Raw genomic sequence first — 27,303 nt, forward strand, 5'->3', positions numbered from 1 at the left:
ACTTTAAGGTAGTTGGCACATTCCTAGAAGAGAAATGGGAACACCAATCATGTGACATTCATTTCCACCTGCATTGGTGATCTGTCTCCATGATACACTGGTAAAATAATGACCCAGATGTTGTGGGAGTACCCACAATTATCTGAAAGGATTTAAGGACCACCCCATATGATAGAACCTGTGATGGACATTGCTTGGGTTTCTCAGGAGACTAAATAGGCCATAGACTTAGGAGAACATCAAATAATATTCTGCTAAATGAGCATAGCAATAAAATTACTCCTAATGACATTCTGCTATACCCATTAATCAGTGTCTTGCTCAGTCATCATCAGAGAAACTTTCTCTGGGAAGCAATGGAACCAATACAGAGATCCAAAACTGAACAGTGTGCTGAGAGTGACTTGGGACTCTCAGCTCTAAATGGAATGTCTTTATCAAACCCCTTTCCTCAGAGCTTAGGGAGCTATGTGGAAGAGGAGGCAGAGTGATTTTAAGAGCCTGTGGGGGAAGGAAGACTCCAAGGAAACATGTTCTCCAAGACACAACAGGGATAATGTACATATCACCTCTGAGATTATGGTAGCATACATGGAGATTACACAGGTCCGAGCCAGATGGCCCACTCCTGAGAGGGAAAGTAGACAGGATCTCCTATACCTAACCAAGAAGCTATGTCCAACAGACAACTACCTGTAAAGGAAAAGTTAATTTCCTCCAATGGAGTCTCACTGGGTATGCAAATCTTTTAAAGGAAAGCCCCATGCCCAACACTAGATGGCCAGCAAAAAAAATAAACTCTGGTATGTTTGGAGTTTTTTGTTTAATTTAAAAAAAAAAAAAAAAAAAGAACAAGCCGTTTTTTCCCTGGAAATTTCTGGAGAAAAACATTATACACTTAAAGATATACCCAGCTATTTAAGGGAAACAGAAAAGTTGGTAGACCTTCATTTCTGATTTTTCAAGAAATTGTTGATTGTGAGTAAGGGAGGGCTGAAGGTATTGAAATGATGGGAATAGAAGAAAAATCACTAAATGTCATTAAGAACATGTGTGACAGTGGCTGACATAAATATCATATAACTGCTGGCAGTATTAGCAGGCAATACGCCATTCCTAACTACGAATTTAAAGTGACTCAAGGGAGCATAGCTGAAGCTTTCTGCCTGCTGCATTCATTTGAGAGAATGTCAGTCTCAGGGCATGTTATATTTGCCCATGTTAGCTTCCAGTAATTTGAAGTAAGAACATAGAAAGTCAAAAGAAAGCATCTTCAACAAATGGTGCTGGATATCAACATGTTAGAAGACTGCAAATAGATCCATATCTATCACCATGCTTAAAACTCAAGTCCAAGTGGATCAAATATCTCAGTATAAAACCAGTTACACTGAACCTGTTAGAAGAGAAAGTAGGAAGTAGTCTTGGATGCATTGGCACAGGAGACCACTTCCTAAATATAACACCAGTAGCACAGACACTGAGAGAAACATTAAATAAATGGGACTCCTTGAAACTAAGAAGCTTCTGTAAGGCAAAGGACATGGTAAATGAGACAAAAGACAGCCTACAGAATGGAAAAAGATCTTCATCAACCCCACATTTGACAAAGGACTGATCTCCAAAATATATAAAGAATTCAAGGAACTATACATCAAAATACCAGACAATCCAGTTAAAAAAATGGGGTCCAGATCTAAAGAGAGAATTCTCAACAGAAGAATCTCAAATGGCCTAAAAACAGTTAAGGAATTGCTCAACATCTTTAGTCTTCAGGGAAATGCAAATCAAAACAACTCTGAGATACCATCTTACACCTGTCAGAATGGCTAAGATCAAAAACACTGATAACAGCTTAATGTTGGAGAGGATGTGGAGCAAGGGAAACACTCCTCCACTGTGGGTGGGAGTGCAAACTTGTTCAGCCATTTTGGAAAACAGTATGGCAGTTTCTCAGAAAATTGAAAATCAATCTTCCTCAAAACCCAGCTGTTCCATTCTTGGGCTTATACCTGTGGCAAGACACAAGAATATGCTATAAGGAGTCTAGCTGTGTATTAAAGCTATACCTTGACCAGGCCAAGGGTCAGTCAAGTGGGAAGCCATCTAGCATGGTCTATTTGGTAGTACACAGCTTAATATTCAGCTGTGCCTTGTGAATTTCGTGTGCTCACAACTCCCATAGAATGTGTGTGTGAACTTCCTGCTGGGGCCAGTACTTGGGTAAGGTCATGTAGGCAAAGCCAAACAGGGGGGTAGATGCATAGCTTTGTTTCTAGTGCAAATGAAACTCAGACCATCCCCTTGTCTCTAGGTCTGGTAGCTCTCCAGAGCAACTGACTGAGAACAAAAGAGGTTTTTACATATCAGATAGGGTGGAGTAACATTCCTAAGGAGGCAGAAAACATGTAGTGAGGGAAAGAAGAGACTGGTGTTTTCTGTAGAGGCAGAAAGAATGGCATGACCAGGCAGAAGGGAAGAACACAGAGGTTTTGTAGTTGGTAAGGCAGAACTCTTGTAGTTCTTCACTGCCAGGAGAGAGAGCAAGTAGAGATGGGGGGGTGAAGAAACAGAGGATGAAGATGAGGCTGGAAGCATAAGAGCTTAGTTTTTAGCACGGCTATGAGAGGACAGCAAAAGAGGACAAAGAGGAACTGAGTGTCAGGACTGAACTGAAGCTATGGAGACAGGATTTCATCCCAGAGAAATAAAGTAGATGGACAAAGAGCTTGGTGTATCTAGATTCATTCTTGCCCTGAAGGCCTGACAGAGCTGTAGCTGTATAGAGAGAATTTTGTCTTAGAGAAATACAATTAACAGACATAAGAGCATAGTGTATATAGATTTTTTTTTTTCCTCCTCAGATACCCCAGGCTGGATGTAGCATCTTCCCTGGACTCTGAGCAATCCATATATACCCAAGGAATGCTCAATCATACCACAAGGACACATGATCAACTATGTTCATAGTAGCATTATTCATAATAGCCAGAACCTGGAAACAACCTAGATGCCCCTCAACTGAAGAATGGATTAAGAAAATATGATACATTTTCACAAACCCTGCTACATAGTAGCATGTGTCCACAGTAGTTACCCATGAAATTTTAACTGCCTCATAAATGAAGGGAAAGAAAGCTGTAGGGCTGAGAAATCACACCAGGACTAATGGTTTGTCGATCCCTGTGAAATCAAATGTTTGATGCAAGAAAGCAGTTAACTAGAAGGTGGGGAGATACAGGTCTGGAGAATTAGTCAAGGGGGTGATGTTTGAGATAGATATAATAGTGATATTATATGACAAAATTTAGGGTGCCACTATAGGAGTGAGTAATGAAAAGTTGTGGAGAATGGGTTCAGCTTGCAAGATAGGAAATATTGAAAGGAGAATGCATTGTCAAACAGTGTTTAGAAGCAGGGTCTTGTAAATAATTTTGAAAATAATGAATGGTTCACTCAAATTGTAATAGCAGTAAAATCAGCTTCCTAATTCCTCATTCCCTCCATTCCTTCTTTTCTCTTTTCCTCTTCCCGTCTATCTCCCTCCCTTATCTATTGAGAATTAGTTTAATCTTCCATTCCACATAGTCTCTGAGCTTGCTATTTTCAGCCCTTCATTCTTCCTGTGGGCCATGACTGATCTATAAGAAACCCTTCACTTCTTTCCCTTAGTAGTCTGGAAAAGTAAACTGATAAATGGTAGCACCATTTCCAGATCTAACCATCTGATTTTGAGTACATATATTTATCCATTGTATGTTAATATTTTTTAAAAATGCCTTTGCTTATATAAAGATTTGGGTTGGAGTTCTCTAGTTAAAAGACTTCTGAATGTTTACTCTCTCTTTACACTTTACATTTAAGTGTATGTCTGTTCACATTTTCAACAGAGGAGTGGGTGATCCAACCCATATTTCATAATGTTAACTACATACAGTGAGGGGACTACTAGAAACTGCAGAACTATTCCCAGAGACTGAGTAAATAATGTTGAAGTGACTGACAGAAGAAAAAAGGCATAGATCACCTGGGCTGAGGTAGACATATTAGTCCTGCTAATGAACAATGTTGAGAACCAGGGAGGGGAAGAGTGTAACCTGAGATTTTTTTTTTTTTTCTTGCGTAATTGAATAGATGATATTAGTTTAACTGCAGTAAAGAGAAAAATAGTAGTATTTGAGGGAACAGTCAGCATAGTTTGGGGATGATGAAATTAAATTATCTCCAGGAAACCCATATAAATTCATGAAAATAATTGGGCAAGATTACTGCCTCCAGTTTTCACAAGTGCACACACCAAGACTTAAAATTTCCTAAGATCTCATGAAGTCAGGGAGACAATCACTGCACAGGAAAGGCCAACACAAATGTCTGCCTCTTCTTTCTATGAGAGGTCTTGGTAGACACATGCCCTGTGTATATATGTTTCCCTTTTTATTTTAAAGCCAGGTCAAAATTTAAAAGAAAACAGAAACTTTAGAAGATATAATTTAATTTCATTAACAACAACAACAGCAAAGCATTTGAGAAGCAGCATGAATGGAATTCTTCCGTAGTCATTCTAAAGCACCTTTAATAATCACCTGGCAATCAAAACTGTCCTGAGGGTCCTGGGGTACCACGCACCTCACAGAAACCATACACATGAGAAACTAGAGTACCAGGAAACAGATCTCTACTTCTAACCTGGAACTTACTCAGCCTGGCCTCAAAACTGAGAAGTTTCATTTCAAAACCACAACATCCTGAAATATTATGAGAGTAACAGAGTTTGGTAAAACCAAAAACCACAAACAGTGAATTGCAACTTTGAAAGCAGAGTTCATTCTTACCTAGCCAATTATAATATTCACCAAATAACTTTTATCAAACAACACATTCTGTGCAATGACCTTTATATATTTGATCTTAATTTAATCCTAACAGAACCCTTGTAAGGCAGTTAATATTTCTTCTTTGTTAAAGGTCAGAAAAGTCATTGTATTTTTTCAAATCATATAATGTCAGTGACTAGTCACAGTGGCTCTTAATACTTTATTCTCTTGATATCCAGATAATTATTTTCTGCATCAGTGAAAAAAAAAAAACCAAAAACAAAAAAAATTACATAGTCATTTGCACCCTTGCCTTTTGTCAGGAATGCTATATAAATGATTTTGATTGATTTTGCAAGTTTTCCTGTTTTCATGAAGTAAACAAATTCATTCAGTCTGAATGAGGAATAGAGTAATGATTTCACACATTCTTCCAGGTCTTCCTCAAGTTCTACACCATCAATTTCTCTTGTGAGACCAAAATGAGCCATCTTAGAAATAAGATCAAAATGCTTTCACCCTAAAACTAAGGCCTAAGATTTCTCCTTTTAGGTACAGGCCAGGAGTTACTGGAATAGGTCAGGAGTTATTAAAACCAGTCAGTCCAGATTCCAGAAACCAGGAAATGTAAAAGTACAGAGCCTAACTGTGGAATGTCCTCTCCCTGGTTCCCTAGGTAACTGTTTGACCAAAGAATGTTTTAACCCTGGTTCCCAGGGTAACTGATCATAAAAATGTCCCCACCTGAGGGCAGCCAGTGAGAGATGGTGAGGGCAATCACTCCCTTAGAAGTAAAGATTAAGCCATGATTTCTGGAAAGTCCCTAGAATTGAGCTAATTAGAATTATACCTGTACTAGCACCCCTAAATGATGTCACCTTGTGGTTTTTGCCTTTAAAAACTGAGCTTCCAGAGAGGTGGGTACTTCCTCCAGCTTCCACTGTGTTAGATGTATTGGACAAAGTCCCTGCCTAGGCTTGTATTGCTTTTGGATAAAATTTTGGATAGCCCAAACTAAACCTTGATTTTGCATTCTGGCATGTTTCTCTTTGGTGGTCTTTTGGGGGGCTGAGATCTGGGCATAATACTTTCATGGACTTTAAAAGTGTTGAGGGAAAAAGCTAAAGTTTTTGATGGTACCTACCTGTTGTCACCCTCTCTGGAGAAAAAGACTGTGAAGGTTTGGATGTTCCCCTTTGCTTCTGCAGGTGGACGCCAGCTCAGACGGACAAAGCGACTAGAAACCAAGACAGGGACCACATCTCTGGGAGCAGAAGGAAGGATGCTGGAGCTTGGGATGGCTAAAGAGAAATAAGAGGAGATCATCAGAAGTGCTGGTGCTATAGTGGAAACCAGGCATGAAGTCAGAGCTGAACTTAACAATACATAGCCAAGAACATCAGATACGTTCTAATAAAGGCTAATAAGAGAAATAACTGCTGTGGTATATGGCCTTTCTGTATGCTGTGGATATGTATTGCTCCCATTGGTTAATAAGTAAAGCTGGTTGGCTTATGACAAGGCAGGACAAAAGCCAGGCAAGAAATCCAAGCAGAGATATGGGGAGATTAAGGGTGGAGTCAGGGCAGACACCATCTTTCTGCCCAAGGAGCAAGATGCCACCAGACTGGTATAACACCATGGCCATGTGGTAAAATATAGATTAATAGAAATGGGCTAGTTTAAGATTTAAGAGCTAGCTTGCAATAAGCCTGAGCCATAGACCGAATAGTTTGTAATTAGTATTAAGCCTCTAAGTGATTATTTTATAAAAACAGCTGCTGCCTGGTTTGTACCAGAGAGGACTGAGAAACTGCAGTCTATAAATAATATCTGAAATGGAATCACAAATATCTGAAATGGAATCAAGGATAGATTAGATTTGCTAGGCTTTTGAAGCAGTGACTTATCAATAATATATATGATTTTATTGTATGATATGTAGTTTTTATTATTCCTGAAATCTATGATAAAAATAAAAAAAATAGCAGGGAATGTCATTGGGTAATAATTTTTTTTTTTTTTTTTTGGTTTTTCGAGACAGGGTTTCTCTTTGTAGCTTTGCGCCTTTCCTGGCACTCACTTGGTAGCACAGGCTGGCCTCGAACTCACAGAGATCCGCCTGGGTCTGCCTCCAGGTGCTGGGATTAAAGGCGTGCGCCACCACTGCCCGGCCAGGTAATAAATTTTTTTAATGTTTAAAAAAATCAGTGTGTGTGTGTGTCTGTGTGTGTGTCTGTGTGTATGTGTGTGTGTGTGTGTGTGTGTGTGTGTGTGTGTGTGTGTGTGTGTGTGTGTGTGTGTGTGTGTGTGTGTGTGTGTATGATATGTATGCATGGGCAAACATATACCACTGCACACAGATCAGAAAAACGCTGAGCAGTAGGGTCTTTCCATCCACCTTAACAAAGCCCTGATAATGTGAATCTTTAATATATGGAATTAATACAGTATTATATAAACATATTATATTTCTTATGAGATCAAGTGATAGAATATTTTGAACAAGAGATATATTGGCAATATGATGGCAGAACAAATTATTATATATAATTCATGATGTTTCTTGGGATCCTTTCTGGAATGAGGCAGGGTTTGAGTAAGTAAATGAATAAATGAGTGAATGAACAAATTAATTCATGTGTCCATATTTGAAGTAAAACATACAATTCGGAATGTTTAGTTAAAACAAGATGTTTATATAAAAAATTAAATTAGTTACAATTTTGTCAAAGTGAATCAATAAGCTTTTTTGAGGAGTTGAAATAGAAGAGAAGGGCCACAGTCTCACAGGGATGTAACAAATGCTGTTGATTGTTTTGTTTATGGTTTTCATTATTTCAGGAGATGTGATTATATATAATTATCATAAATAGGGAAGTCACCTGATGTCAGGCAAATACATGATTTCTTCTGTCAAAGGAAAGTTATATTCATCGTAATTACTGATTTCCTAGGTGAAAGGTGACTGACAACAGAAAAGACACAGAACACACAGTTGTACACAAACTGACATAGATTCTGTAAGGTCCTCTTTTAATATTAACCTGGTGAGACACCAACATCCTACATAAATGCTACATGAAAACAAACAACAATGACAAAACCTTATTTACTCAGAGCGCACTTATACTGTTTTTGATACCACTTGGAGTAACCTGTTTATATAATTATAGAGAACCAAAAATAATTAAAAGCAACAAATTAAGAGCTTGTGGTCAATTAGAAAACAAGTAATCAATACCTCCCCACCTCTAGCCTCAGGTGACAGTCACCATACTTACATCTCTGTATCTCTGTGCACTCAAATTTACTGAATGTGTGTTCAAACTGTAGTTTTCTCTCTGGGTCTGCCTTAGGGGGACTGATTTTAAAATATATTACGTGGAAGAACACAGAAAGATAGTTTATAATAATGTATTTTATGTTGTAAACTATGAAAGAGTACATTTGATATGTTGCATTTAACAAATGAATGGGGTGATAGATTTGCAATTAGCTTGGTATCACCATGCCACACTCTGTGTGTTTCTTAATTAGGGTTACTATGGCTATGATGAAAAACTATGACCAAAAGCAAGATGTGGAGGACAGTGTTTATTTGGCTTATACTTCCACATCACTGGTCATCATTGAAGGAAGTCAGTCCAGGAACTCAAACAATGAAGGAACTTGGGTAATGGAGTTGATGCAAAGGTCCTGGAGGGTACTGCTTATTGGTTTGCACTCAAGGCCTGCTCATCCTGATTTCTTATAGAATCCATGACATCCAGCCCAGAGATGACCATCCACAAAGGCTGGGCCTTCCTACATCAGTTGTTAATTAAAACAATGTCCCACAGGCTTGCCTACAACCTGATTTTTTGGAGGCATTTGCTTAATTGAGGCTCCTCCCTGTCAGATGACTTCCACTGTGTCAAGGTGACATAAAGCCATCCAGCACAGTACATATGCCAAAATCTCGCAGTGTACTCCATAAATGTACAGGGTTAGTTTTCAATGAAATGTAATACTGTTAATATGTACTTTTCAATTGAATAGGGACTACCCAAAGACTGAAGTAGTTGCCATGAATAATATGCAAGGAGAGACCAAAAAAAAAAAATCCTTTAAGACATAAAGAAACACAATTCTGCTTTACTTTAGAGTGTCCCTGAATTTAAGACAGAAATTAGTAACTGCTGCTCATAGGAAGTGCTCTACAGCACTTAGAGTTGGAAAAATAGATTTGCAGATATTTGAGTCACTTGTAAATTCCAACATCATTCTTCTCCTAATTATGGTGTGCCTGTAAATGCATAATTCATCTTTGGTGGATGTTTTGTCTTTTGTTCAGCTTCCTGAATCAAGGAAAGTTTCATCTTGACAGATGATTTCTAGCTTCAAACTACAAACAACATAGTTGCCTCTACACAACCATTTTAGGCAATAAGAAACAGTTTATTCTAGAGCACTTTTGAGTGACCATGTTCCATGTTTCAACATGAAAGCAGTTCCATGAAGTTTTGTAACTTTATAGAAAAAAGAAACGAATAAATCAAAGCAAATTTAACATACATTGATGAGAAGATCAGAGAGGTGGTTATAGGAAGATGGGGGAAGCTTTTCTATAGGCCCAAGATGTTCTCTAATTATATTCTTAGCTTTTGGATTGATGGTAGCTAGCAGTCTGCTAAGTTAATAGATTTTTTTAAAGGTTTCTATTTATTACAACTACCAGGATGTTAGTGCAGACACAGAAGTGGGCAAAGAATGTCTGTTCCAGAAGGTGAGACATAGCCTAAGATCAGGCAACTGGTATATTGGACCTGCAACATTCTAACCTCAACACAGTATTGAAAGTCTAATCAGCCAGCCAGTTTCAACAGACACAGTTTTTATTCACAGTTCTCACTGTTAGTTAAGCACCACATTCTGTGTCTGTGGGGTCCATATATTGTTTATTAAATATTATCAGGTTCCTCATTGCCAGGGAGGCTTCTTCCTGAGATCTGATATAGACAAAGCCGAGCTGTAGGGAGGACAGCAGTTATGTCCCAGGAGACAGGAATAACTGGTAAGGACCATTAACACAGAAACTCCTGGTGCACTGGCTCCTTGAAAAGTCCCTTTCTTAACCATTTAAATATTACTAAGCTAGTTCAATGAATACAAATAACTATAATTCCAGGGGAAACTACATAGTCAATCTTTCCAAAAACATGTAAAATTTGGTTATTTTCGATGTTTGTTTCACCTGTAACCTTCACTCCATTAAGCCAACCTGTGTACTTGATTACTTAATTTTAGGTATATTAATCTACATCACACATAAATATTATGTAATATAAGAGGGTATAATCTATATCACACATAAATATTACATAGTATAAGAAGGTATTAAAAGAACACTGACTTTTGCAGACTCTTTTCTCTAGTTCTCTGAATGCATTCACTTGTGCAGGAACTGACTAAGTCAGTATTCCTGCTGTGGACTAAACTGGTTATCTGTGAAAGAAATCCTTTCAACTGTGAAGAAGAAGGAAATTCTTCACTTTTCAATGATTTGAGAAAGATTTTCCATGTGAAATTCTTACCTGTCACATAAAGATGTAGAGATTTTAGAGAATGAGAGGAAGTTTTTGAGTTATTTATGGCTCCGTGGATCCTTTGTTTACTTTTTGGTATATATAATTATTTTCTAGAGATATAGAATATTTACAACAAATAGAAGATTGGCTGCAAGTTGGTCTATTAGAGCAGAATTGGGAGAAGAAGAGAAAAGCCTGACATCTGATACACAGTATCTCTCCTGAGAGCAAGTGAAGGAAAGATTCACAAAAATCTCCCTCATTTCAGCCTAATAGACGCTTTCAAGTAGCACAGGGAGGCCAGATTCTCTCCATCTTCTCAGCTTCCTTCAACTCCTAGACCACTCTTCTGGTTGTTCCCCATGTCAGATACGTACCATCTGTGAGTCAAAATGTACATATGCCCAACTTTCCTGTTTGCTGCATTTAGGATATCCCACTGGACAAGCACATACAGATGCTCAAGGTTGCGCTCACTCTGACTTGTTTATCACTGCCGTATGCCTGCTCATCAGATCCATCACAAGTGTCTCCTAGCGACTACAGCTTCCTGTAATTCACCTTCCTCCAGCACATACTCTGTGCTGCATCCCGAATAAGCTTAGACAAATACACACTTGGTCATATGACTCTTCTGCTTATTTGTCCTCAATATCTTCTCTTTATCCCAGGGCAAATTTCAAATTTCACAGTCAGTTTGCTGTTTTAGCTCATGCTTACCGTTTTCCTTGGTTAGGATTCCTCTACCAAAGTAAAAAAAAAAAAAAAAAGCTTAAGAATGTACACATTGTTATGGAAGAAATCACTGGAATACCAGTGTGGAAGAGGTCACAAAGCAAAACAGGGCAGAGAGGGGGTGCTTAAGAATAACAAATGTGTGACCTAGCTTCTTAACTGTGGCTTGTGACTGCAGTGGGGTCACCTATTTGAATGCAGGTGTAGTAAAATATTGGGAAAGAGTAAAAGCTTTCAGATTTTCAGTAAAATCAAGTGTGTAATGAGTCTGAGGTGTTTCTGCCTGCAAATAGTGACTTGACTGCATCCTTTAATTCTGAACATACAACATATGCACTCCACCTTGTGCGTGGTAACATGCCATGTAAGTCCAATGAAAACTGCCCAAAGTAACCTCATCTCAGACTTGAAACTATTGGATATTAAGAAAGCATGGTTTCCCCTGAATTTGCAGTTTTAGCTGTTAGAAGTATAATAGTCTAATTGTAGAAAACAAAGACAATGTTTCCCTGCAGGTTATCGCTTTACATTTAACTATCAGCTTAATATATTTTAGATTTTATTGGGCTAGTGAGTTTTTTAAATTCCTTCTTGAATTGCTGACTTGAGTTTCATTTACAAAATGAATTTTGCCTTGAAATTAAGACAGAAATTTCAACAATTTCTGAAATGACCTTAACTTATGCCTCTTTGTACTACCTACTTATTCAAAGTGGTATTCTCAACACTGATAACGATAAAATTAAATCACTAATCACCTCTAAAAAAGGACTCTCTATGTTCTGCAGTACGTATTCGTCAGTAAAGATGTAATTCTTTATGTAAATGTAAACAACTGTATCTAAATCATTAGTATACAGACTTGATTTCATGTATAATAAATGGTAAATTTACATGCACATTAGGATTTTTAATATAGAGTTCTTTATAATTCATGATCAGTAACTTGGTTTGTATATCATATGTGTGTGTATTAAAGGTCACACACACACACACACATATATACATACATACATACATATATACATTTATACATATACATGTTACATAAAATTTCTAGGATGGAAAAAGGGACATCAATGGGAAAAATGAAGCCCTGACAGACTTCAGCATATTATTAACTTCAGAACTCACGATGCCAAGGCAGCATAACCACAAATCTGTGGTTAAACTGGGCTGTGCAGTAAAGCTCTATTACCAAATGAAAACCAAAGAATGGATTATTGAGAAGATGTTCAGTGTGGGAAATTCAACAGTCATCCCATGGGAGATTCTGTAACTCAAGTGATTCAAGGAAGAAATATGAGTGCTTAGCATCTTTCTGTTCCTTTCCTGCATTTAAGTGAAGAAGATTCTGGCAAGCATTTTTTTCTTTTCTTGTTTAATGGAAACATGTGCCCTGTGTCCAGGAAAATATCTTTGGGTTAAGGCTTACAGATACACTCAACACTGACAGTGCTCATTGCCTATAACTGTATGTGCAACATTTGATCTATGTATAGAGGAGAGACATAGACATCAGATGTACTCTTGTCCTTGTGGATGGTATAAGAACTCCTGTTTTTTTGATGCTTATATCCAGGTCTTTTAATTCATCTTCATCCTATTGCAATGTCCAGTGTGGTTCAAGCAATCCCCACTCTTCAACAGCTGATAGTATTATATGCACACTTCCCTGTAGGTGTATTCTCTATGGGAAAAGCACCCCAAAGAGTTTGTAAAACATGAAACAAGCAATTATTTTCATAATAAGAAGAATGTCTAAAAGTAAATAATGAATAATTCTAAACCTAAGCAAAAAACAAGCCTGTCCTAATGGAATGGTTTTAAAGTAGTCAGTGTTGCAGGACAGCCAGAAACCACACTCTTGATTACTGTTAGTAAGGGTGGACAAGCAACACCCTTTCAAAATTCAATTTGGTAAAAATGCTTTCCACTTAAAACTGTCCCTACCATTGAGCTGGATATTATAACTTCAGTAAATTGAGAACTTTAAAACTAACAAATGATTTCTTCCTCAGGAAATCTATCATAGACAGCACACAACTCAAAACAGACCAACTTGGTATTTATTAATTTAAAGAACATAGGTTTCTAAATCTAGATACTTTCTCTTTACAATTGTGATTAATGATGGTTTCAAAAACTTCTGTAGAGCTTAACAGAGAATTCACAACAGAAGAATCTCAAATGGCTGAAAGACATTTAAGGAATTGCTCAACATCCTTAGTCTTCAGGGAAATGCAAATCAAAACAACTCTGAGATACCATCTTATACCTGTCAGAACGGCTAAGATCAAAAACATTGAAGACAGCTTATGTTGGAGAGGATGTGGAGCAAGGGGAACACTCCTCCACTGTTGGTGGGAATGCACACCTGTACAGCCACTTTGGAAATCAGTATGGCAGTTTCTCAGAATATTGGGAATAAGTCTTCATCAAGACCCAGCTATATCACTCTTGGGCATATACCCAAGGGATGCTCAATCTTACCACAAGGACACTTGCTCAACTATGTTCCTATCAGCACTATTTGTAATAGCAAGAAATTGGAAACAACCTAGATGCCCCTCAATTGAAAAATGAATAAAGGAAATGTGGCACATATACACAATGGAATACCACTCAGCAGTAAAATCAAGAAATTTGCAGTCAAATGGATAAAACTAGAGAATATCATCCTGAATGAGGTGACCCAGACTCAGAAGGACAAACATAGTATGTACTCACTCATAAGTGGATACAAGATGTGAGGGAAGGGATGGCCAGACTACAACCCACAGCTTCAGAGAAGCTAGCTAACAGGGAAAAACCCTAGGAGGGACACATGGATGACCCAGTGAAGGAGAATTGGATAAGATCTACATGAATGGTATAGGTGTGGGGGTGTGTGGCAGAGGGCAAGAACTGGGGAATGAGAACATAGGGAAATGGGAGAGTTGAGCTGCAACAGGGAGAGAGTGGGAGGGCAGGGAAAGAGTGGGAGGGCAGGGAGGGAGATACCATGACTGATAAGGATATCATAGGAAAAGGAAGAGGCAGGGTGCTGGTGAGGCTCTCAGGAACCCACAAGGATGACACCACCTTGGACTGCTGGCAGTTGTCCAGAGGGTGCCTGGACTGGTCTACTCTGGTGACTGGTCTAGAGAATACCCTAACTATCATCATAGTCCAGTGACTGATGGAGGCAGATGCAGAGATTCATGGCCAGACACCAGGCTGAGCTCTGGGAATCTAACTGAAGAGAATGAGGAGGGGTTCTTGAGGTGGGAATGTTGAGATCATAACGGGAAGAAGTGCAGAGATGAGTGGCCACACTATTGGAGGCCCATGAACCATAGACTAGTGGCTGTGAAGCCCCCTGGGGACTGGACTAGGCCCTCGGATATGGAGGATGGTTGTATAACTCAAACTGTTTGGGGACCACCAGGCAGGGGGATTGGGATCCGTCCCAGGTCTATGGGCAGGCTTTGGGGAATCTGGTGCCTGTGGCATGGCACCTTGCGCAGCCTTGATGCAGTGGGAAGGGGCTTGGACCTGCCTAGTGTCAGTGTGCTGGGCTCTGCTGACTCCCCATGGGAGACCTTGATTTGGGGGATGTGGGGATGTGGGGTGGCTTGGGAAGGAGGGCTGGGAGATGGGAGGAGGAAGAAGGTGGGATCTGTGGGAGGTATGTAGAGTGAGTAGAAAATTTCTTTCTTTTTTCTTTTTTTCTCCTTTTTTATTTATTATATTTGTATTTTAATTTTACACATCAGCCATGGGTTCCCCTGTCCTCCCCACTCCCGCCCGCCCCCAACCCCACCTTCCCCCCAGCCCCTCCCCTCCATTCGCATCTCCTCCAGGGCCAAGACTCCCCTGGGGATTCAATGCAACCTGGTGGATTCAGTAAACACCTTAACTGGAACTCTCATCCAATAACTGATGGAAGTGGATGCAGAGATCCTCAGCCAGGCCCCAGGTGGAGTTCCAGGAGTCCAATTGTCGAGAAAGAGGAGGGACTGTAAGAGCGTAAATTGTTGAGACCTAGACTGGGAAAGCACAGGGACAAATAGCCAAACTAATGGAAGCACATGAATTATGAAACAAAGCCTGTGGAGCCCCCAGCTGGATCAGGCCCTCTAGGTAAGTGAGACAATTGAATAGCCTGAACTCTTTGGGAGGCACCCAGACAGTGGGACCCAGACCTGTCCTTAGTGCATGAGAAAATTTCTTAACAAAGAAAAAATACTACTATAGGAGAATGCTTAGGAGGTAAAATAACAACAACAACAACAACAACAACAACAAACTTCTGTAAAGTTTTTCAGGAAGTTATAAAAATACCTTTCAAAAACCTATGAACAAGGGCCTGGAGAGATGGCTCAGAGGTTAAGAGCACTGTCTGTTCTTCCAGAGGTCCTGAGTTAAATTCCCAGCAACCACATGGTGGCTCACAACTATCTGTAATGAGATCTGGCGCCCTCTTCTGCGTACATAATAAATAAATCTTAAAAAACAAAAAAACAAAAAACAAAAACTATGAACGAAGTTTTCAAATCTTTTCCTTCCCAAGGAAACTCACTCCTACATGACATCATAACCAAAATTAAGCTGGGTTTCTGTTGATCCCAAGCATGCCAGTAAGAAGTACAGTGTGAGAGTGCTCGTGGATAGATGTTCTTTTCTCCCTTGCCTTCAGGAGTTGCTTCTTAGTCAGCTGGGCCAGACTTATATGGTACAGACAAAGCTGGGAACAGCATGGTTCACGGAATTTTTACCCCTCTGTTTAAATGGTTGTCATATGAAAAAAGAAGGATATATATATATATATATATATTTTAAACAAAGCAATAGCTTCTTATATCGTATAGGGGAATTAATATGGTCCATGCTAATCCTCCGTGCTTTCTTTCAACAGTAACGTCTCTTCAAATAAGGTCTCAATAAAGAACCAATCAGAACCTCTTTTCATTGCTCTTAGAGGTCTAATCTCCTGCCTGGCCCTAATCTCTCTGGCCCATTACTGTTTCCATGGTTACAGTTTCTTTATCTGTTGTCAAGAGAGGAAGAAGTGAATTTGCCATACTCTAACAGCACAGTCTTCTGCTTTTAGGAATACTTAAAAAAAACTACCAGAGTAGCAAAATTTAGATGGTTAGGGTGATTTCTAAAATCAATTATAATTCCCTCAAATGCTTTTGAAACAAAATATAGTATTTTATCTATCTAAAACATTAGTATGCTATTGAGTTAATTTTTCCATACAGTCATAGTCTTCTGAGATAACAAAGTATTTTTCTTTTATAAATTTAATATATAATGCTTGGTGTCATTTCATTTTGTTCTGAGAACATTAATAGTATACTATCTTCATTCCCCACATATAATATAAAAGTTAAAATAAATTTCTAATACAAAAAGTATTTAAGTTACATAAACTTCTAACAAAATATTAATTTCACTGTTTCATTCTCCATGTTATTCACTAAGATATGATAATTATGTCTACCAACTAGATGCTTTATTAGCTGTTAGATAACATTGCCCTAAAGGCATCCTAAAAATAAAATATATGTAGGCATTATTTGTGAAATAAGAGGGAGATTCCATTTCTCTAAGAATTTTCTGTTTAAATATTTTTTCTCTCTTTCTCTGTTGGTAGACATCAGACCAAAGTATATTTTGCTTAAGTGGGAAAGTGGATAAAAATGAAATGTTCAAAGTTAATAAAACAATATGAATAAATTTGTACACAAAAGAAACTTGTCTGTGTGATTTCACATTTTTCAAAACATAATGTGTTTTACAAAGTTTTCTAATGTTTTCAGAATTCAAAGAACTGTAGCATTTATTAGGAACTTTGGAAAAAAAAGAAATGTGGATTTTTAAAAATAGTGGATTAAATAATCTTTCCTTCTAAATAAATGAAATGAAAGTTAGTATACCTCAAATATCTCATTAAATATTAATCGTGTGGCTAAGGACACGGCTTGGTGTAGAGCACTTGCAGCACAAGCATGGTGGGGCGGCAAGCTTGCATTCCCGGTACTCACCTGTAAAGCTGGGCAAGCCTATAGTCCAAATATTGGTACAAGCATGGGACTTCTGATGGCTTGTTGCCCAACTAGTCTAGTCTATTATATTCCATGTTCAGTGAGGGACCTAGTGTGTAGCCAAACCCATATAGACAATATCCAATGGTACATCAGAGTAATCAGCATTTTCTTTTCCTTTAACATTTATCAATTTTTTTGTTTGGGGAATTTTGAAGCTCATCTTTTCTGCTGTTTTATAAAACACGCATTAAATGCCTATGAACTATAGACACTTCACATCTCACTTAACATTAACATTTATTCCATCCATGAAAATGGCTAGTGTTGTTTATCCCATCTCCACTCTTTGTCTTCCTTTATTACACATCCCTTACTCTACAAACCACTATCTTTTTCTCCATGCCTATATACTTTTAATTTTCAAAAAAAATTCTGTGTATATACTAATATTACAAACAAACCTGCAATTATATACATTCATGTATACACATTCCACATATATGCACATAAAGATGAGAAGTCAATTTTGGGTGTCTTCTGTTATACTGTATCTTACTTTTTGAGATACAGCTTCTCCCTGCACAAAGAACTCACCAAATTGGCTCTACTGTTTGGCCAGCTCCAAACAGGAATCCACTTTTCTCTCTGCTTGGCACTAGGACTCTAGGCACACGCTTCCATGCCCGGCTTTTACATGGTTGCTAAGGTGCCAAATTCTGGTCCTCACATTTGTGTAGCAAGCACATAATGATTTTCCTCAGCCCTTAGGAAATAAATCTTAATTGTGTCTTAATTTAAGCCAATATATGTAGCATTCATGTCCATTGGCTTATTTTACTTAACATCATCTCCTCCAGTTTATTCCACAATACAGCAAACGTCAGCATTCAGTTTCTTATAAATAATGTTACATTATTAATAGACAATACATTTTTATTCATTCTCCCATCAAGGCCTATCACAGTTGAGTGCGCATCATGCCTCTCATGATGTGCTACAATAATTTAGAAGCACAGGTATCTCTTAGATATCCTTATTGAATTTCCTCTAGAGATACCAGGTATAGGTGTGTCACACAGCAGTTGTTGTTTGGTGTTTTCAGGATCATCCACACTGATCTTGATAATGGCTATATTAATTTACTTTCCCATCAATAGTGTATGCATTTTCTTTTCTCCACATATTTTTAGTGATTTATTTTTGGAATTATAATGTAATTACATCATTTCCTCCTTCTCTTTTCTATTTCAACCTCCATGTACATCCTTGCTGTCATATATCCACAGCCTCTTTTTCCATTAATTGTTGTTACAAACAATTATATATGTGTATATCAATGTATCTGTATTCCTAAATACATGAATATAACCTGCTTAATCTGCATTAAGGTACTTACATGCATGTTTTCAGGGCTGACCATTTGGTATTAGATAACCAGTTAGTGAGCTCTTCCTTGGGTAAGACTATTTATCCCATTCTCAGTACTAGTTGCTTGTAATTTTTTGTACAGTATAACTCCTGCAACTAAGGCTCAGGAACATTGCAAAGCAGGGTGGGAGTGGGGGTGAGGGTGGGTGGCACAGACAGATTGTAAGAGCCAGAGAATTGGGGAATTTGGTGTAAGATTATCTCCTAGAAATGTCAGAAAGTACACCCTTGAAGTAGTTCGACAAGATGACTGCCTAGACATGAACTGAACAAAGATACCAATTCATGTGCTAATGTGGACAAGGAATAGCAGGTCTTCTTTAAATCTTTATAACAATGCTTATCTTACTTTGTATATTTCAGAAACTTTATTTTTTTAGCATATGCATTTTCACCATAAAGAGCAGTTAATTATTTTGAGGTTATATATTATGTAATTGTAAGACAATTAAAAGGTATAATTAATTTCTTAAAAAGTTAACTCCATTCTAAACTTTTAGACTGGTATTTTGGTATATGTTTTCTTACAATATTTTCTATTCTCTCTCTAGAAGTCTATATAGTTTGTGCTAATGATAAGCTGTTAAAGTAACAGTTCTTACAGAGTTGGACTATGTTGTGTGTAAAATTTCTTTGGTAAAATAAATCTTATTTATATAGTCACCTATTACCCCATCCAATACTCTGTGAAGAATCCTATGTGAAAACTACTATGTAGAAAGCTTGTCATTGTGTCTTCAAAGACTAAAAGGAGAGATGTGCAAGGGTGGTGGTGGCACACGCCTTTAATCCCAGGACTTGGGAGACAGAGGCAGGCAGATCTCTGTGAGTTCGAGGCCAGCCTGGTCTCCAAAGTGAGTTCCAGAAAAGGCGCAAAGCTACACAGAGAAACTCTGTCTCGAAAAAAAAAAAAAAAAAAAAAAAAAAAAAAAAAAGGAGAGATGCTAGATAATTCTCTTGAAGGGTACCGGCCATAAGAACCTAAATTCTCCATCTTACCTCTGGCACTGTACTTCACACATCAGCCCCGCTTTTTGTTACTTCAGACAGGGTCTTTCTATAAACCACCTATAGAGACTCTGTCAGTCTAGGAGCTGGACTTGAAGTGTCTACAGAGACCTCATCTATGGACTTTGTTTTTGTGCTTACTCTCAACAGTCCATTCTGATTTGTTTTAGTCCAGGAGCCCCCATTCTTTAGCACTATTTTATACTACAGCCTGAGCTAGAAATCTTTCTCACACTTCTTTTGTTGGCCTGGCTTTGGCTCCTCCTTCTGGTTTTAGGTTGTGTGTTTTTCCAATAATCTTTCAATTTCTGAGGTTTCTCTCTTCTGGGTTTTCATAGGACCATCATGATATGAACATCTATCTAAATACACCCTGCATTCTAATGATACGCTCACTTAATTTTGTCTTATTTCCTTTGATATCCTACCTACACCAAATTATAAAGTGTGGGGTGAGGTAGGAAAAGAGTCTACTTTGTTCATTTACCCCTTTAATCACCCAAATTTTCTAAGTACATCAATCACTAATCACATTATAAACATCCAACATATTATTGGAAGTTGAGCTAGTGAAAGGCTCTGCACATTTGTGAGATAATAATTTGACTTTGTTGAGAATGGAATTAAGCCAACATCAGAGAATATACATTGTACAGGGAGACCCAGGTTATACTGCAAGCTGTTTATGCCAATCATCACTAATCTGAAAACAAACTATAAATCCAGACCAAACACTGAACCCAGAGAAATCTCCAAGAAAATACAGGCTTGGAGTGAGAATGGCTATTTTTCAACCAAATAGACAAAGCGAGATATATTTCAACCTGCTCTAAAAAGTAGTGATACATTCCAAGCCACGTCAAAAGCATCATTATATAGGCATATTTTCTAAAGGAAAGAATGCTTTCATGCAAAAGCATAAAAGGAGCTGCAGAATATGTCTTAGGTTGATCTGTAAATCGAGAAGAGGACCTGGGGCTTTGATATAGGGTGTGTGTTCCTCATCTCAGGATCATACATCAAAGGACACTGCCAGGGGAAAGCCTGATGCTGGAGAAGATTCCCTGTGGTCATAAAGAGAGATAAGCTGAGTGACAAATTCAGGGAGATTTTCACACCAGCAGAGATGGCTACAAACCTTAAAACTTCAATTTTTTTAATACAAAATGAGGAGGAAAGTGATGATTGGTTTACCAGTTTCTTTCTTAAATGTTGTCTTCCCCTCCCTCTGAATTCTATGCATTGAAAGTATAAAAATACATACATATGCTTTTTAATAATTCTCTTATTTCCAAAGTGTTTATCTAGGAAGAATGTTTTTAAACAGTTTACCCAAGATGCAAGAAGCATTGATAGGTTGTCATATATGCGTGTGTGTGTGTGTGTGTGTGTGTGTGTGTGTGTGTGTGTGTGTGTGTGTAGTCATTGGTGTTACATCAATGACAACATATAATTGCTGGAAACTTCTAATTTTGCAACCCAGGCAAGTATTTCTTTTCTCTGATCATTACTTGCTTTATTTAAAATATTGTCTAGCTATTTAAAGCAGAGTTGTTACGTGGTGCTGAGAAATGGATTTCAAATACTACCTAAAATACCTAAAGTAGTTAGCATACTATTTGCATTTAATGAATGGCTTTTTCTATATTTGCTAGTCCTTACATTTAAGAAGCCTGCTTCTACTGGCTTTATGATGGCTTGTTTGAGACCTAAGATCCCTATAGAAACATGCTAGGAATAAATTGAGCTCAATTTAGTAGGTGAAGTACATTATAGACATGGGTTCTTCCTTATACAAGGACAGTACTTGGTCACCTCAATAGCCTTCTCTATCTCATTTATAAGGTTGCAGAGCAAATAAACACATCTCTAATACTTCATCTGTTAATTTTATCATTCCACATATCTGCTTTTGTGAGAGATTATTTTATTTTAGGTATATTTTTTCCTCAGTATCCTTTGCACCTGTCACTATTCCTGATTTTCTGAAAATACCTTTAATTATCTCTTATCAATGTCTTTTCCTCGTATCTTTCCTCAGCCACAGCATAGCTGAGCTTCATGGAATTGCCAGCACCTTCCATGTCCACCCTTTCCCTTGAGAGTTTATATTGAATTTCAAGTCATTTTTTTCATGCCTTTTCAGTGCTCAATGACCCTATGGATGGCATTTCATCAGCCCTCTGTCATCAGAGCTTCTCTGGGGATAAAGACTGACAAGCTGTGACAGGTCCCTTCCTTTGTGTGGATTTTCTCCTCCTGCACCTCATCCAGCCATATGGTGTTTTGTGACCAGCTGCCTTGTGATCCTGTCCCCTGTCTATGATGGACATCTAAAGACATATACCAGAGACACAGGCAGGCATGGCGAGCTCTGAGAAGTGGTGCTTTCATACAGTTTCTAAAGTGAAATACTGAACACATCATGTTATTAACTAAAAAAGACTGAAAAACAACCAGCCAGCCAGGAGGCAGGGAGAGAAGGAGAAGGTGAGAGAGGAAGAGAGGGAAACAGGGAGGGAGGGAGGGAGGGAATTAGTTGTAGAAACTGTACTTTATTAAATAACTAGAAGTACTAAGAAACTCAAATAAAAGTCAGTTGAACACTTTAGTGATAACAGCCAAAAGCTTAGCCGCTCCCTTGTAACATGGGGAATACCTTTAAGATCCACTTTTACTCTTTCAGGATTCTAAAAAACTGAAAAGAAAAAAATTGCTTCAGTCACATTTGATAGCTCAGTGAAGTCTGCTAATGGGAAACTTCCAACTTAGCCAAGAGATTTTTGTTGAAGTTTTAAATAACTTATTTAAATGTGTGGTAGAAGGTGGAGTTGGAAATGCTCATCCCCGGGATGAGAATACGTTTTAACTTTCCCTGAGAATCCTCCAGATGTTCAGGCCGACTAAACCCTGTGTTTGCATTGTACAGAACGGTGCAATGTGAGTCAGCATAGCAGAACCAGAATGTGACGGTGCGGCAGGCCATGGAGAATCACGAAGTGTCTGGGTTCAGTGTGCGCATTGCTAATCCTGTGACACTCATCCATAAATTTTGTCACCATTGGAGCAAATTAAAGGGAAATAAAAGTAAAAGCGATATATATGTATATAAATCTAAGATAAATTATTAATTATTCCAATTAAAAGGAGTTTTAATTTTTCCTTTAAAATTTGTATTAGTATATATAGAAGGGAATTTCATTTAGGATATTTTCATACGTCTATGTAGTGTGTTATGATCATATTCACACACCCTTTATTACCTTCTCTTCTTCTCCTTCCCACTGCTATTAATACTTTGTCTTCCTTTTGTATGTGAGACAGACCTAACACATTTCTTTGGAGTTCACATGAGTCTGTGTTTTTTGTTTGTTTGTTTTGTTTTTTTGCGGGGGGGGGGGGGGGGGGGGTTTTGGGGGTTGGGAGGGAGAGGTGTGCTGACAGAAGCATGTGTACTTTGCCAATGACTACATCACTGAAAGAGGCCTCTCCCTCTTCTGTTGATCTTTGTCTAAATGCTCAAGGAGGTATGAAGAACCATAAGCCCCTTCATTTCCTGACAGGCACACTCTTGTGGAGATGCCATGCAAACAATCACAGCTGCTGTCACTTCAAGGGTCAGTGGCACCTAGTATGGGGTAGTCAAAGCTCTCTAATGCCTCTGCCTTTTGCTGAGGCTCTTACATTCTTCCCATCCCTCACTTTCCTCTTCCACACCAGGGCTTATGACCTCCCAAGTCACAGGCTTTTGACCAGGTCAATTTCCTCCTGTTGGGAAAAGGTCTCAAGTACAATGAAGACATGGTTAGTTACTACCTGAAATCACACCCAGACTGAACACCAGAAAGTTCACCTTGCCTTGCAAGTCAGTGTTTTGCTTTGGTTTTGCTGTTGTTGCATCTCTCTCTTTCCTTCTTTCTTTCCTTTCCTTTCTTCCTCCCTCCCTCCCTCCCTCCCTCCCTCCCTCCCTCCCTTCCTTCCTTCCTTCCTTCCTTCTTTCCTTCCGTCCTTTGTGTCTGTCAAGTTAAGGTCTCAAACTGTAGTTCATGCTGTCCTAGAACTCATTATATACCCTAGGATTCCCTGGGATTTTTGACACTCCTCCTGCCTCAGCATCTGGAGAACAGGAATTACAGGAACAGACCACCATTTCCAGCTCTTGATTAATATTATACAAGTAGAATCTTGAAACATTTCTAGGGTTGATGTTCTACAGAACAGCTGGGGGGGAAATGCACATAGAGCATGAAGTGGGCTTTTGTTGTTGTTGTTGTTGTTGTTGTTGTTGTTTTCTTTGTTTTGTGTTTGTTTTGTTTTGTTTGTTTGTTTGTTTGTTTGGGGGGATTGGTTTGGGAGTATTGCTATTCTAGATGAGACCAAAAGAGAGAAAGATGTGACCAGTCTCTTTTTGGGAAAGCAGATGGTACACAACTACAACTGATTCATCAATTGTGAAAGTTGTCCTTTCCCCTTTCAATTGGTCAAAGTGAGAAAATGACAGAAAATTTGTAAACCCCCAAAATAAGTAAGTAAATAAATAAAAATAAACAAAAATATTCCAACCAGGGAAGCAGGCAGGCTAACTGTTGACTTTGACCTCTAGGGTCCTATCTGGTACAGACCTATTCAGGCCCTGTGCGTGCTGCCACTGTCTCTGTGAGTTCATATATGCATCGATCCTGCTGATTTAGAGGGCTCTGTTAAACTAAATCTGATCTTTAGGTCTTCCCTACTAAATACAGCCAGATCTCCACAGAGGCCACAGTATGACCTTTAAATAAACACATTTAAGAGTAACTAGGAAACAAAAACAAACAAACAGCAGATGGATCAGAATAAACATTTAACAACAGCTATGTCATACTTCAAAAACATATATTATCCGTTCTGCTGTCTAATTCCCTCAGATGCTGATAATGGATGAGAAATAAGTACACTTTTAAGAATTTTATTGCTGAGCTCCTGCACAATTAATCTGCACCCTCCAAAGCCCCAGCATACTTTGCCTTGTCCAAGCCTGTGATGAGGGTATCTTCAGGTGTTCTGTGGTATCACCTATTCCTGAGATTATACGAAGAGAGGGAAATTTGCTTCATCATATTTATTTATTTTTTCTGAAAGTCCCACACTGGGATCTGAAGGTTAAAGGAAAAGCTTGAAACAAATCCAGGTTGGAAGATAGTCTATAGGGAACATTCCCAATACTCTTACATTTGGTCAGAGTAAACTGGGAGAGATAGAGAATGTGCCAAGAAATGGACAATAAGTATGTGACAATTAAGTGTAAGGAAGTACTCTGATTGGAAGAGGCAGAAATACAGGATTACAGCAAGATCTGGTGAAAGCTGAATGCAGAAGACAGCCTACTTCAAATCACTGGGCCAAAATGATTTCTGTTTTAACACATGTAGATGATGTGAGAGGCTAACAACAGAGAAACATCGGGTGCTCCATATACATAAACTCTCATATATTAAAAACTACACTCTAAGGCTAAAACAGTTTTGTAGTACATGATCATAAAGGAAAAGGCTGCCCCGCTGGGGAGAGCTGAATATCTGCTCTAATGCTAATAGCTTTGTTTTACTTTTAAAAGCATAGGGCAAACCCTGAAGAAGCATAAAATGTTCATCTATCAGAGGTATAGCATTTCATTTTGTGTGAAAAGTATAAACAAAACAAAATAAAATTGAAAAAGCCATAAGGACTATGTTATTTCAGAATTCTTTCTAGGATCATCTACCTGCCAGAGGAAGAAGATAAATCCTGGATAGCTGGAAAGGAGATGTACCATCTTGCTTCCAGACAGAGACCCAGGAGATAAGGCACTCAAAGACCTTCATCCTCCATTGCACCCTGGATTCATGATAAGCCTTTGATCTTACCTGGCACCAGTCTGTCTGTGTGTCTACTTTGCATTTCACTCCAAGTAATATGCCCATTCCCAACGAGGTCCCCATTTCACCTATTTTTAAGCTTAAGTTGTAACTAACAAAATTAAAAATGACCACATAGGTAATCAATGGTATATTTAACTTTGTATGACGAATTTCCAGAGGATGTGGGCTTGGCAAATTGTAAGGCTGCCTGACAGAGGGGGAGAATGTGGGGAGAGGGGTTCACCCTATAGTTCAATCTTAGGTTGGATAGTCTACATGCTTCCCTGAGAAAGACTGAAAACCCTATAAAGGATGAAAAGCATTGGAAGGTTATCATATTTGCTGCAATAAAACTCATAATTCAAAGTGAGAATTTTCCTCTGTGAAAACACAGGATTTGAGGAGGAAGGAAAAAATGATGGCAGGACAAATTGCTCAAGGAATCTAAAAATCAAAGAGCGGAAATTGTGGAAGAGAAAATGCATATTCCATTGACTCAGATAAAGCATTAACTAGCAATTCCCTAAAATCAAGACAGTCAAAATAGCATTTCCAAATTTAAAATTTCATGTGTCACAGCTCATTCCTCATGCTACTGCACTAAAAGAAGAAATTATGAACTAAAATGAACTTCCAGTTGTTTTTGTTGCTGTTGTTTTAGGGAGGGTCTCCTAGAGTCCTTCTGAACTCTAATAACTCACTATGTAAATTCACTATCCTCATGCCTCCACCTCCAGTGTGCTGGACTGTAGGCATATACCGTTATTTCCTGTTCTGAAAAATAAATGCTTGAAAGATAAACAATAATTGAAAATCAGAAAACAAAAGTCACTAGGGACTTTGATTATAACCATACCTGAAGGAAGTAAGAGTTAACTCAACAATCAAAATGTCTGGAAGAACTTGATTGCAAAGAAGTTTTCTACATTCTAGCTAAGTAAAGTTTTTCACAGGTCCTCATGGCATCAATTTCAAATTAGGGAATGTGTATTAAAAGTTTCAAAACTTATGTGAATAATTCATTATAGAACACCCCATACCATTTTTCCTCTGAAACTATTATGTGCTATGTAATACATTCTCACACAAACCCTTCTAAATTCTGAGTGGATCCTTGGGGTGTAGGAGATTTGTTGAATGAATCAATAGTCACATAGTATGTATTTTGATTTTTAAATATCCTATTAAAGTTTTCTTTCTGGGGTCAAAGACCATATATCACTGCAAAGTGACAGTCTCCTACATTTTCTCTAGTACGTATTAGTCTTTATACAAAATTCCATTCTCATTTCTTCATTATGTTAGTTTTGTTTTCAGTATAGATACCTATTTCTGTCTTGTACATTTTACTTTATAAGGAAAATAGAGTGGTCCTGTTTTTAACTATAAATACACTTTTAGAGCTTTCATAGTGATAAGAGCAAGTAAAACCAACTGCCAAATCTTGTTTTATAGCCTTAGTATGTTAACAGAGTTCTATAGACTTGAGGGGTATTTAGAGTTTATTTATGACAGTGATTCTCAACTTTCCTAATGCAGTGACTCTTTAATACAGTTCCTCATGTGGTGACCCCCCAACCATAAAATTATTTTGTTTTACTTTGTATTTGTAATGTTGCTACTGTTACGAATCATAATGTAAAAATATGATGTACAAGATATCTGATATTTGATCTTCAAAGGGATCATGGCCCACAGGTTGAGAATCAATGATTTAAGATAAAGAGTACATTGAGAGTTTGAAACAAGAGGGCTTCAAGTTCAAAGCCTTCAGATAGAGCCTGGGCCATTTAGTGAAAATTTGCTTCAAATGAAAAGTCCAACAAGGACT

The 27,303-nt window shown here is 38.1% G+C and overlaps 1 protein-coding gene across 2 annotated transcripts in view; it reads right to left on the reverse strand.

Annotated features, from left to right (window-relative positions):
• Dcc (DCC netrin 1 receptor) overlaps positions 1–27,303 on the reverse strand; it is a 1,150,309-nt gene that overhangs the window by 347,741 nt on the left and 775,265 nt on the right. For both annotated transcript variants that reach the window (XM_036204806.1, XM_036204805.1), the window contains exon 8: positions 5,959–6,115. In XM_036204806.1, the coding sequence (XP_036060699.1) occupies positions 5,959–6,115 (157 nt within the window). The remainder of the gene's footprint in view (positions 1–5,958; positions 6,116–27,303) is intronic.

Source organism: Onychomys torridus, chromosome 13 (assembly GCF_903995425.1).
Source record: "Onychomys torridus chromosome 13, mOncTor1.1, whole genome shotgun sequence".
Classification (NCBI taxonomy): Eukaryota; Metazoa; Chordata; class Mammalia; order Rodentia; family Cricetidae; genus Onychomys; species Onychomys torridus.